The sequence below is a fragment of the Kogia breviceps genome, chromosome 4 (genome assembly GCF_026419965.1).
Source record: "Kogia breviceps isolate mKogBre1 chromosome 4, mKogBre1 haplotype 1, whole genome shotgun sequence".
Classification (NCBI taxonomy): domain Eukaryota; kingdom Metazoa; phylum Chordata; class Mammalia; order Artiodactyla; family Physeteridae; genus Kogia; species Kogia breviceps.
Window position 1 is genome coordinate 29,594,057 of NC_081313.1, and position 18,922 is coordinate 29,612,978.

General features: G+C 41.0%; 1 protein-coding gene across 1 annotated transcript in view; it reads left to right on the forward strand.

The window, feature by feature from the left end:
• Positions 1-9,123: 9,123 nt before the first annotated feature.
• SLC1A3 (solute carrier family 1 member 3) overlaps positions 9,124-18,922 on the forward strand; it is a 74,908-nt gene continuing 65,109 nt past the window's right edge. The window contains exons 1-2 of the mRNA XM_067030883.1: positions 9,124-9,417; positions 11,016-11,292. Of these exons, the coding sequence (XP_066886984.1) occupies positions 11,112-11,292 (181 nt within the window). The 5' untranslated portion in view covers positions 9,124-9,417; positions 11,016-11,111. The remainder of the gene's footprint in view (positions 9,418-11,015; positions 11,293-18,922) is intronic.

Here is an 18,922-nt window from a genome sequence, read left to right on the forward strand (position 1 = left end):
GGTTTTAGAGGCTGATTTTGTGGTGGTAGGTGTGGTTGCTTATTTGGCCAGATTCTAGAGAAAAGACTTGAGCATTCTACACACTGCATTAATACAAAGCTATCTTTGATTCTGAAAGTCGCACCCAAAGACTTTTTTTCAACCCAAGAAATGCCTGTCAAGAAAGCAAAGGTGGGGGAGGGATAAATTAAGAGTTTAGGATTAACAGATATACACTACCATATATAAAACATATAAACCACAAGGATTTACTGTATAGCACAGAGAACTATAGTCAATATCTTGTAATAACCTACAATGGAAAAGAATCCAAAAAAAAAAATACACACACACACACACACACACGTATGTGTAGCCAAATCACTTTGCTGTGCACCTGAAACCAACACAATATTGTAAATCAGCTATACTTCAATTAAAAAAAGAAGAAGAAGAAAGCAAGGTATCCAAGCTGTTTCTACCTTCTTACTCTCTACTTGTCTAAAACACGGTGTTCTCAACCTCTTCGGACTTTTCTTTCGGCGGCGCCATGTTTAAATAGCCGCTCTTGAGTCCGTGCTGTGTCTTTGCTCCTGGGTTCTTCCACCTGGAAGACTCTCCCTAGCTATTCCTAAGTGTGCAAAAAACTTCACCCGCAGAGCTCCTTCTGAAATGCTGCTTCTTCCGTGCAACCCTCCCTTTTCTCTGCAAACTGTCTAGAGAGTTTTATTTTTCAATTTCATCACGTCTTATTTGGTCATCTATCTCACTGTGCATGTTTTCCCTACAGCAATGGAAGATCCTTGAGGACCGCAACCGTTTTGCCCTTCTCTGGGCATCCCACCTTCCCTCCGGTGCCTTCAAACCTAGTGGGAATTTGTGCAATTCAGAGGACAGTATTTTCCTGGGGAGTGTTCGTTCGCAGAGCAGAGCTGTGTGGCACTCAAGTGCCTGAGCTTTAAAAGCAAGCGGCCTGCGGTGGAATCTCAGTCCAGCCACCTCACCAGGTTGCGACCTTGGCTGGTTGCTAATCCGCTCAGAACCTCAATACCTTCACTGGTAAAGTGGGAATGATGAAATTTAGTAACAATAGGTTTGCTGTGACAAGTAAAGGAGGCAAATGTAAAGCACTTGGCACAGTGCCTGGCACATAGAAAAGATTTAATAAATGGTAGCTGTTTTATTATTATTACTATGACCATTAGCATTAAACCTCTGGCAGAGACCAAAATATTCTCACCACATGCTAATCTATTTAAATAAATTGGGACAGGATGGACTGGAGAGGGGGTCTTGCCAGCTCTACCAAGTCCAAGAACGCCTCTATAAAGAGTAATCACTTTATAACTGTGCTGTCTTCCCAATAGAAAGACAATGCAAGTCACATACGTGATTTTAAGTTTTCTATTAGCCACGTTAAAAGAAGCACAAAAGAAACAGGTGAAACTGTCTTTAACATAGTTTTAATATATTTTACTTAACCCAATATCTAAAATATTATCATCACAAGCATGTAATCAATATGAATAGTTATTAATGGGATACTTAACATTTTTTTGGATCAAGTTTTCAAAATCCAATATATACTTCACACTTAACAGCCCATCTCAGTTTTCACTAGCCACATTCAAGCACTCCAATACATGCAGCTAATGGCTACCATATTGGACAACAATAGCTTTATAACATTGGAGTTGAAAGTATCTGTCTCATAAGTGAATCACGTCTTACCAGGCTTTCACTGTATGTTTGTCTGAAAATGATCAGGGCTGGGGCTGTGAACACCAGGTTCTGGTGCTGACTTTGACATTCACTTAGTTGACTTTGGGCAAACCATTAATTTGGCTGTGTTGCATTTCCTGCATCTATCCTGGAGCTTAGCTAGGTCACAAGGACATAAAAATTATGACCCGTTGCTCAGTCCAGTCCGTCTCATCACCACCCACCATCCCCTCCACCCACTCCAGGCCTGGGCGTGAGACCTGAAAAACATACTCCCATACATCTTACCTGTGGTTGAACTTACTGAAACAAACCATGCCTCTATAAGATTTATCCATTGAAGCATCACTAGCACTGTGGGGTCCTTAGAGTTTACTTTAAGCCTTTTGTCTTTTCCTCTGAGATTATTCCAGATTATGAAAACGTTATTCTCAGAATCTGAGTACTTCGAGTTACCTGATCCAGTCATTTCCATATCTTGCCCTGGGAACCCACTCAGGGTCCAGATACTGGTGGTGGGGAGAAGGGAGGGGACACCAGAGGAAGGATAAATCTAGTGGCTCTGAGCATCTCACTTGGACATTAGGCTTATCCCTGATGTGCTGTATTACCGTTTGTTTCATCATGAGATTTTATTTGAACAAAGGGTTTATCTAACGACAAAAATAATACAGTTTTGAAATGAGTTTGATGTCCTTTATTCAGTGAAAACAACCCATAGACTGGCGAAGCACAGTCCCTCACAGGCAGTGGAGCACCCGTCCCGAGGGATTTGGGGCCAGAGTGACTTTGTAGAGCTTTAGAAGAGGCCACGCTGAAACGGGGCATGATTGGCTAGAGGTCCTTCTAAGGCTGGCAGGTCCTATTTTCTAGGGTAAGGTAAGCTAGCTAAAGCAGAGTGGGAGGACTGGAGTTAGTGTGTTAGGTTTCCTTGACAGTGCAGGCTGTCTGAGGTTTCGATTTGTGACATCGGCCCATATACGAATTAACTTTATCGGGTTAAAAAAAGTTTGAAACTTAGTTCTTGCCTCACCTTTTGTTTGGAGTGGGAGGAGTCTCCCAATATTTACCCAAGCTTCCACCACCAGACCCCAGCCTCAGTGTATTTTTCTCCAAGGCTATATTATCTCCCCTAGTTTCATCTGTTGATATTAAGAGATTTGGGTACTCATGGGTACTCATGCAACTCTGATAGAAACACCCATTTACAACTGAGGTCTAGCGACAGGAGTGAACTGGTCACCCCGAGTGAATTTCATTTCTTCAGGTGTGATCCTGTGTGAGGAGGCAGCAGGGTGAGGGACGACGCTTGGCTGTGCCACTTCTGTGACCCCGAGGTGAGCTGCCTCACGCGGCCAGAGCCATTCCTCTGCCCAGCCGAGGAAAATGGGATCGGTAGCATTCCGGAGCTTTCTTCCTAGGTCTTTCAATTTAGAATCAAGCTATAGATGTGGCATTAGCAGAAGATGGACTTTGATTCCAGAGTACAGCACACATCTTGAATGTACATTTTAAAGCATAAAATAACTTTATTCTGATCTTACCCCAAATTACTCTCACAGCATCCAATGACCAAAAATTATTTCAACCTCTAAGATTGATTTGTGTGCAAGACCCAGACAGTTTGCACCATTCACCCTGTTTTCTCAACTCAAAGCTGCATTTTCTCTTGCTTAAAAAATTTGCATATTTTCTCAGTGCCTGTTTCTGACTCACAATAAACAATGCCCAGAGCTCCTGCCAAAAAAATGTCCAAATGCGAAATAGTTGCTATAATAGTCGTTTTTGTGATGGCAACTTTGAGCTGTGCGCTTTTAAATTATAATTACTTTTTTTCCTTACAAAAGATGTGTATCTGTCTTGATTGCTGTAATTATGATTCTATACCAGCAAACACTTATAAAAGATTCATGTCATCACTATGCTTCATAAAACCCATACCCTTCAGTAAGCTTCCTCTGGTGACTGTTTATATGTTTGTGTTTAATTTGTGGCAGAGGAATCTAATGAGAAGCCATTCATCACTGAGTGCATATAAAAATTTGTGACACTAAATATACCGAAGTGGATGGGGCAAGCCTATTATTGGCATGACATGATTTAGAATCATAGACTGTTGAAAGAGAAAGCGACTTGAGCAAAATAACATAGCCTAACCTCATTTTACAGATGACATTCAAGTTTGGGAGAGGAGGAACTTGTGGTTTAGTGATTGAAAACACGATGGGGGCGGGAATGGGGGGCCCTAAGTTCTAAACCTGGACCTAGTACTAAGGAATCCTGGCACAAGCTGACATGACTTCCTCCTTCATCCTTGTCCTGGGACTTCCCTGGTGGTCCAGTAGTTGAGACTCCACGTTTCCACTGCAGGGGGGCACAGGTTCAATCCCTGGTAGGGGAACTAAGATCCCACCTGCCACGCAGCCAACAAAACAAAACAAAACACATCTTCGTTCTCAAGGCATGATGGGTAGAATCCATGGATTGATGAGGGGGCCCCCTGAGGGAGAGAAGAGGGGGACACTGAGATAGCTTCTGACCGCCACCTCCCACCCATTCCATTAGAGCAGCTCCAATTGGATCTCTTTTATGTTGTAATGATTGAAAAAGGAATCCATTAGTATTTCTCCCCCTTTATAAGTTTGATGTTTACTGATGTTCCTTCTCCAAGTTTTAGGATTGGAGATGGACTGATACAATTTCTCATATTTGTGGCCGTGATGTGTCCATTTATTCATGCAGCAACTCTTACTTAACCAAGCAACCTTCTATACTGGTGACTGGGTATGCAGTAGTTATAAAGACAGGCTCTGCTCTCAAAGGGCCCACAGTCTAGAAAGAGAGAGTTACAGAACAGGATGGTAATCACTCTGGAAATTTAAACCCAGGGAGTCTTGGGAGCACATAGGAAGGGCAATCAACCCCGTCAGCGATCGGAGGGGAGAGGGAACAGCAGAAGTTTAGGGTTGACTTTCCAGAAGAAATAACAGAAGGTAGGCCTTCCTTTTAATGTTCTTTACTCTTTTTTCTCTTTGTCTTAATAAAAGCTACTGGAGACTTCTTTTGGAAAAAGATGAGAAACCAAAGTTCCGTGAACTATTAGGAACTCTTGTCACTCACTGACTGTAAGGCTGGGCAAATTGCCCAATCCCTCGGAACTCCATGTCAACATCTGGATATACAGGGCTAGTGATAATAGCATGTTCCTCAAAGCACTGTGACAAAGATCAAATTAGAGAGTGTGTGTAAAAGTGTTTCTGAAACTATAAAGTCCTATAAAAATGTTGACCATCATTATTGCTCACACTGTGCCCAAACCTTTCATTCCTACTAACCTACCCGATCTTTCCCAGCTACACTAAGATTCTGGTCCTGTGGAGGTTTGGCTCATTTTGAAGAACTGGGAAAAGAGCCACTTTACAATATGAGTCATAATTAATAGCAATAACATTGTGAAATATTCATTAAAAAGCAGACCCTCTTCAGTTTTAGTATGAAGAAAATGTGTTACATTGTTTTAAACCACCATTATGTTCAACTCTTAGCTAACTTGGGATAAAATGGTTGGTATAATTTCTCACTCCCTGCAGATCTATTGAGGGGGTCCTGTTATTCTTCTTACCTCTTATGTTGGGGTTCCCTAGGCCTCTACCCTTACTCAGACCACTTCTTAAACCCATTCAGAGATCACAACATTAGAATATGCTAGAGGAACACGCTGGGAACTAAAACAAGTGAAGTGGGTGGGTCAGGTGACCTGGAGAGGAAACACCACTAGTGGAGGTGGTCTCAACTCAATGCCAGCCTATCCCTTGAGCCTCAATATCATGAGGTTGTCTGTACTCTTCAATAGAATCTTTTTTTTTTTTTTTTTTTTTTTTTTGCGATACGCGGGCCTCTCACTGTTGAGGCCTCTCCCGTTGCGGAGCACAGGCTCTGGAGGCACAGGCTCAGCGGCCATGGCTCACGGGCCTAGCCACTCCGGGCATGTGGGATCTTTCCGGACCGGGGCACGAACCCGTGTCCCCTGCATCGGCAGGCGGACTCTCAACTACTGCGCCACCAGGGAAGCCCAATAGAAACTTTTTAATTTATTTTTTAATGTGAGCGTGAACTACCCCAGTTTGTAAATTCTCCTCTGCCCCTTTGGCTTCCTAACTCAAGACTTGTTCCCTCAAAGGGTTTGCATCAACCTAAAACTAAAATCACTCCAGTGCTTAAATTCTGTGGCTCCCTCTTGCCTAGGAATAGAGTTCGAGGTTTTTTCATTTGCTGTATTGGGTCTTCTGTACGTACAAGGCTGAGCCAGGAACAGGTTCTCCAACGAGCTCTGAGTCCTCATAGGGAGACCTGGTAAATAGGCTCCAGCACAGAGTTCCTATAACTTTCTGTGGGGCCCCCCTACTGCCCCTGTATAATAATTACAGATGTGTCTTTGGGCCCGTAGAGAAAAAGGGCTGGTATTTGGAGCTCAGGACTTGCTCAAGGTTTGTTGAATGAGTGAGTAGGATAAAGGTTAATTATAGTTTACCTCTATAGTTGGGTTTTTCAGGCTTCACATAGGTTTAAGATAAACCCAAATCATTAAAAACCTAACCAGAATTCACCATCGATTTTTTTGTTGTTTTGCTTTTTACATTCAAACCTAAAAAGGAAAAAATTTAAGACAAAATGAAAGACCAACTACCACAAGTACTACGTCTACTCCTGCTATCTCTAGTACTTCCCCTGGGGTTAAATCAAGTCCCGTTCATTGTCTTAACATTCTATAATTTCCAAATTGTAGAAGGAAAATTGACATTCCTTATGGTAATCCTAAAATGTAAACTATTTGAACAAGGAAGGACAAAATCTCCCATGAAATTACAAATAAAAGGGGAAAATATTCAATAAAGGTTAAAAGGATTTCTAATCATATTCTTCCTCAAATTCCAGAATTCCCTTATCTTGACTGCTGAAATGTGATTGTTCTGTACTATATTACAACACTTACTTGTTAATCACGATCCCTCATACTTGAAACTAATGGAGTTCAAGGATAGGTTGGATTTGCTTGTTTCCTGTTATGGTGACATCCCCCAACCCCCCAAATGAATTTACCTACTGCATACTTTATAATAGCATGTTCAAAGAAAATTCTCGGAAAATTTTTCAAAAGGAGCAGTATTTGCCACATATATATATATATATATATGTATTTTTTTAAACTCTGGAATACCAAAATTAATGTGATTTCCTAGCTCTGTGTCTCCTACCAGAGTAGCTTTAAATGACATACATATAGAGACATGTTCATAATTTCTTTCTGTTTCACTTATTTAGTATTTTTAAGAAGGAAAAAAATGTTTGAATGCTCAAGGGTCTTATTTATAAAATAGAGGAAAAGGAAGAAATATGTGTTGAGTAAACCCAAGTTGTCCTGAGGGCATTATTGCTGTAGCTTTCCAAAAGAGAAAGTGGTACTTAAAAGAAGTAGTTCCCAATATTTCCCCCAGACTAAAACCTTGAAATTCAGATGAACTCTGAACTAAAAATCTTTACATCTCATTTTCTCATTGGGTTTTTATTACAGCCAACAAAACTTTCAGTGGTGAATTATTTCCCTTTTCCGGGGGGTTTACCAGACTCCCATAATGTCTGTGCAAACTGAAATAATGAACCAAGCTTTGGGGATTAGAAAAAAGGAAAAAAGAAGGGGCACTAGGGCCTTCTCATCTCTATGCCAACCAAAGTGTGGTTTTTCTAGTGTTTTTTCTTGCCTATAAAAAAACAAGAATTAAAAAATGAAAATGCCACTTGGCTTGAAACTCCATTGAAAATCATATAAAGATTTCTCTTTTAAGTTCTCTTGACATACAGGTCACTTCCACAAGAAATGTGAACAAATTAGCCTTAAACCCATAGCTCAGAGAGGACTTAGCGTAGTAAATCAATGCTTTAAAATGTAGTCATGGCATCGAGAAACAACATCTGCTCCATGTACCTAGGCCAGAAGCGTGAACATAAAAATAAGTGATTTTGTTTTAACACAGAAGGTTGCAAAGTGTTTTGTTTAATATTCTTATATCATGTCATTAATTCATAGGAGTTGAATTTAATGTTTACTATGTATCAGGTATAAGACCCATTCTTGCCCTCAAAGAACTTACAATTTAGTTGAGAAGCCAAAATTTAACAGGATTTTTTAAAAGAAAGGAGCAGTAAGAGACAGTGTAACTGTGTGTTAAACTATGTGATATGGATGCTAAGTGACCTAGGAGATAAGAGGAAGGGAAAGATTGCTGAGGGGTGGGACTGGCAGGAGTAGATATTCTCAATAAACTCTTAAAATGATGCAAGTTTAAAACTGGTTATAATTGCTGCTAATTTATAATCTTAGCATTTACATGATTCACCGTTGCTTTCCAACCAGGAGCTGTTCAAAAGAGTATATAAATGCAACAGCTGAAGCTTGGCAGGAGACATACCTTTAGAATCTCCCTGGATTTGCTAATGAGGGAAAAAGACATACTTTCTTGTTGGAAAACAGACACAAGAATTAAGCAGATTTTGCATGGGGAATATGAGATTTAATAAACAGGAATACAGAACTCTGGCTGTAATTTTTGGTATGAGTTTTGTTTCTATTAAACATTTTTCTGCATACTAAACAAGTTTTGAGTTTTGGAGTTGAGTCTGGCTCAAAAAATTTTTTTTTAATTTTTAAAAATCGATGTCACAATCTATTTCCTTCTTAAGAAAGGTGGACTACAAGTGCAAATTATATTCTCAAGGCAATGAGAATTTTCTAGTTCCTAAAAATGATGGGGCACGAGGGGGTGCGGGGGACATTTAGCCTCCTTTAAAATTGAGGCATCTGTCTGCACAGCAACTTATCTTTTGAAATTACCAAACCTCAAGTGTGCATTTATACTCTTGGTCTTAAAATGCTTTGTGCTTTGGTAGTTTAGCAAAGATCCTGGCATCTTTGTGCTTCTTACCTTTTTGAATCTCCGCAACACAGACGGTGAGCTAAATTAGATTTGCTATAATAGAGTTTAAACTGCTAAAATAGAGGCATGTCTCAGCTTGTGTTTTGAGTAAGTTTAGGCAAGGCTAGAGAATTATAGTAAGTATTTTTTTTCTCTATACTTGATTGCGTTCTGGGTCTTCCCAAGAAATGTCAGTTATTTCCCCAATTCTAAAAAGAGGGACTCTTTCATAACAGTTGTACAACCAGGCAAAAGAGCACACTCGTGTTTCCTTAAGCGGAGGAAACCTGCCATAATGTGAGATAATTAACTTTAGCCTCAGAAAAGTCTTCTTTGAAACGTTCTAATCAAGACTTCAAGCTTTCTGAGTGTTGTGTGCGCTTTATTCTTCAATTCTTCCTGGTCCCGGTTTTGCATTTCTAATGAAAGTGAACTGACAAAGCTGGAAAACTGGTCCAAGGAGCAAAACAAAGCCAGCAAGCATGCTTCTGGTGCGCCAAGGTTAATCAATATTCCAGAAACCTCGGGTTTCCCCCCCTCCTTCCCTGTGGTGTTTTCATTTTTCCCCACTCCCCCTTTCCCGGGCACAGACTCCGCCCCTTTTCTTAAGTTGCCCCGATAGTAATTTGCAGTTTCAGAGCACATGCACGCCTTGCTCGCTGCGTTTTGTTGCTCCGCTGTACCTGCTGGGAATTCACCTTGTCATTGCCTGGGGTATCTTCCACCCGTTACAAAATCAGAAAAGGTAAGTCTGCCGTCCTGTATTCCTGCTGGGCTACATTTCTCGTTCCATTTCTCTGCCAGTGTATTTTGTTTCCCGAGCAGAGGAGTAGCGAGAGTAAAAGCTAGCCATTTTGGTAGATAAAGTCCATGTTAGTAATTTAATGCATTGAGCGTGTGGTGTCTATTTACGCCGTGTCCTCTCTTAATCTGGAGTTGAGTCATTCAGGGTGGATTGGGGGCAGATTGTGGTTCGAGCTCTAGAAAAGAATCAAGGCTGAGCTGGTCTGTTTTAAAGTGACTGAGAAAGGGAATCAGAGATTAGTAGGAGGGGAAAAAATTTGGTCTCTCGCGTCTCCTCTTTACTTCTCCCTAAACTTTAATCTGCTGTGAAGTCTTGAACGAGTTGTACGTCTTATTATCACTGACCCCAGCCCGCAATTTTATTTAAAAGTCAAAACTGTTAAGACTAGTCTTTTTTTCCGCACTTGGATTTGCCATAAGCTTCCGAGGAGTCTCTTGCTTTCTAGTTACCTCCTCCACAGGCGCACACACTGGCTTTTCTCGTTGCCAGATACACACGTCCACAGGCACGACTTGATTTTTTACTTGGATTTATCATGGGAAAGGTTACGGATTAGAAATCTTGTGAAACAGCAGGAGGAATCCCTTGATCTTTCAAAACAGCTGATTTCCACCAAGGAGAGATTTACTTAGATATATTTGAATAACCTAGGAGCACTTTAAAGAAACTAGAAACCACACGCTGTAACGTTTGGAATGAAAACTGAATTCATCTCCTCATCTATTCTAGAAATCCTAAATTTTAAAATACTGAGAAGTAGGTGATAGTTTCCTCAGAAGACAACAGCATGTTTGCCACAAAGACAAATGCCACTTTGTACTTCTACTTGGGACCAAAATGAAGATGAATTATGATTTCAGATGATTTATAAATGTGTCCAACGCAGTTAGCTTATTTTATGAAAAAAAAAAAAAATGTTACCACATGAAAGGGTCAAATGTATTTCCCAGGGACTGTGGGTACTTGTGTTCTTTTCATAAGCATATTTACTAGTTGATATTATCATGGTTTTTTTCTTAATGCAGAAAATAGTTACTTTATTATATATAACAGCAACCTCTGACTGTGAAATCTCAGTATCTTAATTCATTTCATTGACCTGGTTATGCCTTTGCCATGTATACAACATGAGCCATTAAGTATAATTACTGAGCATTTCCTGTGCATTTAATTCAATTGGACATTTATTGTGGGCGAACATTGTGCAAAGTACTTGGCTAGGTTCTGGGGGATCGGGTGGGGGTAAGGGTGCTCAGTCACACCCAGCTCTGATGAGCCCTTTTATAGCTTCACTGGAGAGAGAAGGACAAATGTTTAAAAATGTAACACAAGTACCTGCTCATATATTCTGGATTTATGCACATGTCTCACACATGGTCCAGTAAAATATACACGTTCTAGCCTTGAGATCTGGCATTGCCACTCGCCAGCCCTTGATTCCTACTGAGATTATGCAGTTTGCCAACAGCTTCCCCTGGTGTTGGGCAGCCCTGATTTCTCACCCCTGGAGGCTGTAATTCTTGTCTCTTTCTCTCTAGTTTAGTTGTGTTCTTGAACACCAAAGAGGACTGGCTTTCTGGGGCTGATTCCGTGACATTGAAGTTCAAAGAAGAGACACTCTGCAGAAGTAAAACATGACTAAAAGCAATGGAGAAGAGGCCAGGATGGGAGGCAGGATGGAGAGATTCCAGCAAGGGGTCCGTAAACGCACACTCTTGGCCAAGAAGAAAGTGCAGAACATCACAAAGGAAGATGTTAAAAGTTACCTGTTTCGGAATGCTTTTGTGCTACTCACTGTCACCGCAGTCATTGTGGGTAAGTCATTTGATGACAAGCAAAAAAAAAAAAACCAACTAGATCTTGTTTCTTGGGGGCATCTGACTGCCTGGGAATATTGTCAGGTGAACTGATTGTAGGTATTCAAAAGGATAGCCCAGGCTTTCCTCTGGATTTGAAGATTCTTTTTTTCCTTTAAATGACAGTCTGTTGGCACATTTGGAACAACGTGTGGTAAACACGTAGGAATCTGAAAGAATCTCATTAGGCATTGTGCAAATCAATGGATTGTGTGGAGAAGGGAAATAAATCAAATCTTTCTCCATCTCATGTAAGGATAAAAGAGGATAATTTAATCTTAAGACTTGAGCAGTTAAGTAACAATAGAAACAAGCAAGTACTCTAGATTTGGCCAAAATGTGATCATTATGCAATGTCACTTTTACTTAAAACTAATGTACTCTATTGATACACCCAGAATGAGACACAGGTCCCTAATAGTAATTATATTCTAACTGGTGCTGACTTGCAGCAGAATATCAACACAGACATAGAGGCTGAATCTTTTCTGTTTGTACACTGTCTTGTCCAGTGACTGGGAAAGGTAAATTAGGGGAAATGTAAGCACAGATCCTTCATTCATTGCCTCTAAGTGTCTGACATAAATAGCTAAACCTTTTTTGAAACATTTCAGTCTCTTACTAATTTAGCATTGTTGACAGCAATCTGTACAAATAAAACATGATTGTTTTGTTTGATTTATTGGTATCTGAAATTATAGTTCATTATAATTAGCAATTATATCTACTACTTTTAGGTAGCACTAATCTTCCTTTAAAATATGGCTGAAAAATCTACTTACTCAGAATTTTTGAACCACTATATAAATCCTTAGGCTGGTAAACAGTTAAGCCAATATCATGTTGTAAAAAATGCTGTAACTTAAATTTCTACTAATCTGCCACCAAAAAAAAGGCTTTAATCTCTACCTTGGAGTTTGCCAAGATCACCATCAAATATAAGAGGTAATGACAATAAAAACTAAGAAAATTCTGTAGCATGTAAATATAATTATAACTTTATCTCCAAAAACAGGATTCTTAGATTGCAGACAAATAGGAATATAGCAGAAGAGTGGTTTGTCACAAGACTTCAGATATATTCCATTTCAACATCTTTGGCTCCTTTTAGTAATTGTTGGTGATTAATGACTGTTCAATTAATTCCAGAGATGTTCAAAAAAAAAGTTTCCTGATTGACTCAGAGAAGTAATGGCTTTCTTTAGGTCTCCAGGTTTCAATATCTTCCCGGAAGAAGTATTTTAGTGCTGTATCATTGTCTTGGAAGTTGATGGGGTTTTTTTTGGTACGCGGTCCTCTCACTGTTGTGGCCTCTCCGGTTGCGGAGCACAGGCTCCGGACGCGCAGGCTCAGCGGCCATGGCTCACGGGCCCCACGGCTCCGCGGCATGTGGGATCTTCGCGGACCGGGGCACGAACCCGCGTCCCCTGCATTGTCAGGCGGACTCAACCACTGCTCCACCAGGGAAGCCTTTGGAAGTTGATGTAAAATACAGTATTCTCATCTCGGTTTTTTTCTCTGAATTACAGTCATTGTCAAGCCAAGTAATAGCTGTGTAATAATAATTGTGAGCGATTATACAGCACTATTCCAGCTACTTTTTAGGTGTTTTGCCTATATTAGCTCACTTAATCCTTAAACAAGCTTTTGAAGGCAGTGGGTAGGTATGATTACTCTGATCCTCATTTCATAGTTAAGGAGACTGAGCACGGAAAGATCAAGCAACTTGCCCAAAGTCACACAGCTAGTAAATGCTAGAGGTGAAGGTCAAACTCAGGCTGTCTAGTGCCAGAGGCCATTCTCTTAACCACTCTGCCATCCTGCCTCAGTGCTCTCCTGACTAGCTGACATCTTGTGACAGTTGCCAGGAAGAAAAATGCGGCCATGTCTTGGTAGAGGCCAATTACCAAGCAATGCTACATACATTCACATAGCTTTGTTATTTTACTATATGATTTACTCAGTTAAACTCAGCAGAAAACATATAATTCTCCTACAAATGATTAAGCTGCATTCCTCTCATTCATTTAACAAATACTTATTTATTTTGCAACCCTATACGTATAATAATAGAGTTCAGTGATACTGGAGTATGTTTGGAAAAGATGCAGAAACATTGATTCAAAACGGTGTTCTAAACACAAGAGTTCCATTTCTGGGACAGAAATGTTTCAGGTAAAGAACACAGAAATGGAAAGTGATAAAACCTGAACATGGAGAGAAGATCAATGGAGAAAGAAGTTCTTAAGTGATTACAAAGAAATAACATCTCTGATAGAAGGAAGATAGTGGCAGGATTTAAGAGTCCATTTTCTCTATGAGTTCTGGGATCATTTCCTAGCCCAATGAGGACTTTCCCTAAGATTTGTGAGAGCTGTGATGGGTTGGCTGAGCTGGGGTAGATTACTTGGCAGGGTGCCCCTCAGGGTTGGCTTTACTAATGGAAACTGAGGAGGTAGAAGTAACAAGAAGAAGGCACTAACAAAGAAACAAATAAAGAGGGCTCATTGACAGTCAGACCACTGAGTCTACACCAAAGACTTGGAATCACAACTTAGTAGCAAACAGATTTAGGAGAGAAGGAAGAAGCCTTCAGCTATCTCTTGGTGCCTTTTCCACTGAGGGCCCAGTGAAAACAAAGGCTCATTTAGCTTGCCACTGGGTACCATGTCTACATCAACCCTAAAAGAAATAATAGGACATGTCTGGGACATCAACTCTGAAATTTATTTGCTGCAGCACAAGGAAAAACTGGAAAGATGCTAGGAAGGAAGAAGAAAATAGTTATTTTCTCCAAAGATGAAATGACAAGAAAGAACTATAGCTATTACTTGGTTTTCTTTTTTAAATTTTCTTTTTATTTATTTATTTATTTTAAAATTTATTTATTTATTTATTTAGGCTGCATCGGGTCTTAGTTGTGGCATGCGTGATCTTCGTTGTGGTGCATGGGCTTCTTTCTAGTTGTGGTGCATGGGCTCTAGAGCCTGCAGGCTTAGTTGCCCTGCGGCATGTGGGATCTTAGTTCCCCGACCAGGGATCAAACCCATGTCCCCTGCACTGAAAGGTGAAGTCTTAATCACTGGACCGCCAAGGATGTCCCAATTACCTAGTTTTCAAATTCTTCGGTTTTGATCACTTTTACTAAAAAAGACTGGGAAAATCTACATAGTGGGGTGAATTTTTTGTTCAGTCTGTTTTCTTTCATCTTTTTGAAATAAAATCAATGTGCATTTAGTGTGTGGAAATAGAAACTAGAAATACAGAGGAGGAGTAGAGACATGTTGAATCCATATATTCAAAAAAAGTAGGGAATTGTAGATATTTCACTACCAATTCCTCTACAAACACAGGCACAGAACCACATGTGCATTGTGATGTCATTTCTATGCAATGACATTTCTAATGTCATTTCTAAGCCACGTCAAAGTCTGAAAGTGCCAGGCTGCAAAGCCCATGTAACGGGAACAGGCTAGCAACTTGAAACAAGGCAGTGGCAAGTGCTAAGTCCCTTTAAGATAGTTCATCATTAAAGCATTAGATGAAGTGTCTTCCAGGGCTATAGCAGACAGCTGTCTGACAAAAAACACACTGAGAAGAGTGGTCACTGTCTTTCTTCCTCCAGGAAGCACTTTCTACTTCATACTGTCGTCAGTTGTGTCAGAGGGACCTCAGACATCTCCCTGAAAGAAAGAAAAATCCTTTGTCATGTTCAAGTCACAGAATGTCACTCATCTATTATCTGCTAAATAAATACTTTTTTTTTTTTTAAAGATTCAATGCTATTCAGCAATTTAACAAATATTGTATGTTGTGTATCTGGCTCTATGCTATACAATGTGGCATCTCTGCCCTCAGGTCGTTTAGTAGGAGAGATGGATGAAAAATGAGATGACAAAGGAATATATGGGGCTCAGAGGTAGTAATAGAGAAATTCGTAACATTTTTTGAAATGAGATCATATTGTATATACAGTTCTATATCGTATATGGTGTCTTTCTGTGTTGGTACTTTAGACGTTCTACTTTGTTATTAACAACCACACGTGGAACCATAGATGTGCCATGTGGTAACATTTTTAAAGTGTGGCTTTTGATGAAGGATAGATCTGGATTCATATGCCGGCCGTACTTAATCACCGTGTGATCCTAAAGAAGGTGTTTACCTGTTCTGAAGTCTCAGTTTCCTCATCTATCGTTACATGTATAATATATATTGTGGACACTTACGTGGTGCCAAGCAGTGTTGTAAGTGTTGTTAGTATGTTAGCTTTATTTAATCCTCACAACAAGCCAGGGAGGGAGGTATTTTTATTCTCGTTTTATAGATGAGGAAACCGAAGCTCAGATACTTATCCCACAGTTGATGCGTTTTGACCGGGATTCAAATCCACCATTCTGGCTCCAGGTTCATACTCTTACCCACCATAGTGTTCTGGATGCTTGGTCTCTCCTCTCAGGAAATGTTCATTCTTGTTTTATTACACCAGTTAGCTAAGGATATGCACTGACACATCAACAGGAGAGGTGGAAAGGAGAGATTGAATTGAGAATTCAGAACAAGGGTCACTCCTGAGTCCTGGTGGCTGATTGCATGTGAGTTGACAGAGAAGGTGGATTGCAGGTCGATGGTCTGATTTCTGGCTTGGGCGACCGAGTGGCATTGGTACCGTCAGTCATGCTGGAACACAGGAAGAAGACAGGGGAAGTAATAATGTCAGTTTCGGACATGTTGAGTTTGAGATGCGGGCTGCCACTGCAGTGGAGATACAGTGCAAGACGCTCACCATAAATAAAGATTTGGAAGGTAGCCTTATCATCTCGACTGAACGAAGACAGGTTCTGTCTCTGAAGGTAAACGAATAACGATCAATGAATCGGGTTATCCCACTGCATAAGCTACTCTGTAAGTGAGTCTATTCTGAGAGCAGTATTAACTCTTTATAACTAGAAGCAATAATCTCCCAGAAATGCTGTAGTGGTATTCTGAGCCCTGGACCTGTAATACAATATCCAGCCAAGTCAGTTAGTTCAGCCAAACAGGTTCATCAATGCGGTGAACTATCAGCTGCTGCCTGGACCAAACTAGCCAACTGCTTGAGTTGGTGGCCCCTGTGCTGACACCTTTCAGCTCACTAAGAGAAGGGCATCTCCACCCAGGCTGAACAACAAGAATCCAAAGAATGGTGAACAGATTTCTGGGTTCAGATTTCCAGTTTCTTCAACACTTCCTGGAAAAGAGAAGAAGAGAAGGGGCTTCCAGAAGGTCGGGGGAGGATGGCTCCTGAGGCAGGCCCTCCCCTGCTGTTACCAGAGCCCAGCTAGTGACTGTCACTCACAGAGAATCCCTGGGCAGAGGGCTGGGCTGGAGGGTGAGCTAGGAAGCTGTGGATTCATAATGCCCTGCTCTGGAGAAGTGACATAGGGATAGGGTGTAAGGACTAGAGTCTGATATTTTTTTCTCTGCTATATTGTCTTCCCCAGGGAGCAGAGCTACAGAAAAAAATTGGGGGGACAGCAATAGCAAATAGCTGACTTGCATTAGGTCCCAGCCCTCCCTCCCACCTTCTCCAAAAGCATTCCAGAGAGCTGCTTCCTGTCCTGCGGATAGAGTCCAGGACTGAATAGGGAAGTAGATCAGAGCCACGGATTCTGGAGTCAGAAGCTGAGGTTTACATATCATTTCTGGAACTGAGCCTCTGTTTCTTCATGTGTAAAATGGAATAATTATAACACCTCTCTGCCAAGATTCTATCCCAGTTCTGCCCTTTACGACCATGTAACCTTAAATGATTTCCTTAAATGCTTGGCAGGCAAAGTGTCCGAAGAAACTTGTCAACCCTTCGTCTTTGGCTTCCATCTGTGCTAGGGCGTCAAGTGAAAATACACGCGGGTTTGATGCTGCTACTCGGCCAGAGGACTGAGAGCCAAGGGTGAGGGAGGTCCGGGTGTGGGAAGGGGAGAAGATGGTCACCTGCTTTCGGTCTGGAAGTGTCTTCTATTTCCTTGGCTAGAGGAGGGAGCCAAGAGAGTCGTAGGAAGAGACTTAATAGTTGTAAAAGGCTTTGAGAGGCAGAGATGAAAGCCTCAGTGTAAGTGACACCGTCATTATCTGTCCCTAACCTCTTGAGCCAAGCAGAAAGTAATCCCCAGGCAGCTGTTATCACAACACAGACTGCTCAATGGAGGGAGTGATGTCTCAGGAAAATGGGAAGTTGCTGAGAAAATGGTTTCAATAAATGTTGTAACATACTCAATAGTGCATTTTTGTTCGTACCACTCAGGACCCATCAGAGTTTACCACCTCCCTGGCTTCTCCTTTTCTCCAGCATTTTGGTGTCTACTGTTCATTAATTGTCGCCCCCATCAGAGTGGAGCCAAGCAAGATGAGGGGTTCTGGAAACTTGGAGAAAATGTTGCTGGTTTCTAAGAGTTGGTAAAGGTTATTTTGAAGTAGGCGGTAGAAGGCTTAATGTTGTTCTGAGATTGTCTCTGGATTTTATTTTGCTCTATTTTCTTCCTGTTAATTCAGATAATAAGAAAACTGAGCAGGCAATTTCAAATTTGTTTCTGTTTCAAGTAGGTAATCAAATAAGTATGTGTGTTCAGGACAATTACCTGCAATAATAATACCTTCCACTGTTGCTGTGTTACAGTTTACAGAGCGCATTCCCATTGCCCTCTATAGCAATGTAGGTCCATGGCCAGTTCATCCCCCCTTCCCATTAGTATCTGTGAATGTCTGGAACACAGCTGAGAAAGCGCTGAGAGTCTAAAGGTTCTGCTTACAGACACAGCTCTGCCATCGGCTCCCTTTATGATTTAAGACAAATCTCTGGACCTCATATTTCCTCATCAGCAAAATACATTCGGACTAATGTCTGCCTCCAACTCCAAAATTCTATCATTTAAAGTCTAATTTGTCTTCCTCTAAAGCCGAAAATACGGAATAAGATACATGAGGGTTTTCTTTTCAGCCCATGATGCTGTACCATTGCAAGGACCTTTTTCCTGAACTCATGATCTCCCAACTCATTCTAGCCAGTCTCTCAAACCTATGAAGCAGCTGCCTTCTCTTGCTTTGAATTCTTGACTGTCAAGTTCTTGACTCTGGGTGTGGTGACCAATGTTTCCTAAGCAATGTTTGAGGACGCAACTGAGACACACCTCTGCAGAGGCACGCCTGCCATTCCATCTTCTGCCCTTCTCTTATAAATCAGGGGATGAAAATTGCAGGCCTTTGTTTTTGCTGTAGAGTAAACAAGGTTGTGAAGAGCCTACGCTATTTGGAAGAGGCAACTGGAATTTAAGCACCGTCTTTTCCAAGCTATACGTTCCAGGTGTTAAGAGTTATTGATATTTATGGAACGCTGGGGTGCCACCATTCACCAAGTATTTGGTCTGACAGCTAGGTGAGCTGTATCATTGCTGTGAGGTGTGGAAACACACAGAGCACTTCAGGGCACACAGTTTAGCCATTGTGCTCACCGAGGATAAAAATTATGAGTTTTATGTCAAGCTTCAGTGCTATCAAAATGGCCCAGAGCTTATTCCGTAGACCAAGAATATTCCCATCACTCGACCCAATCA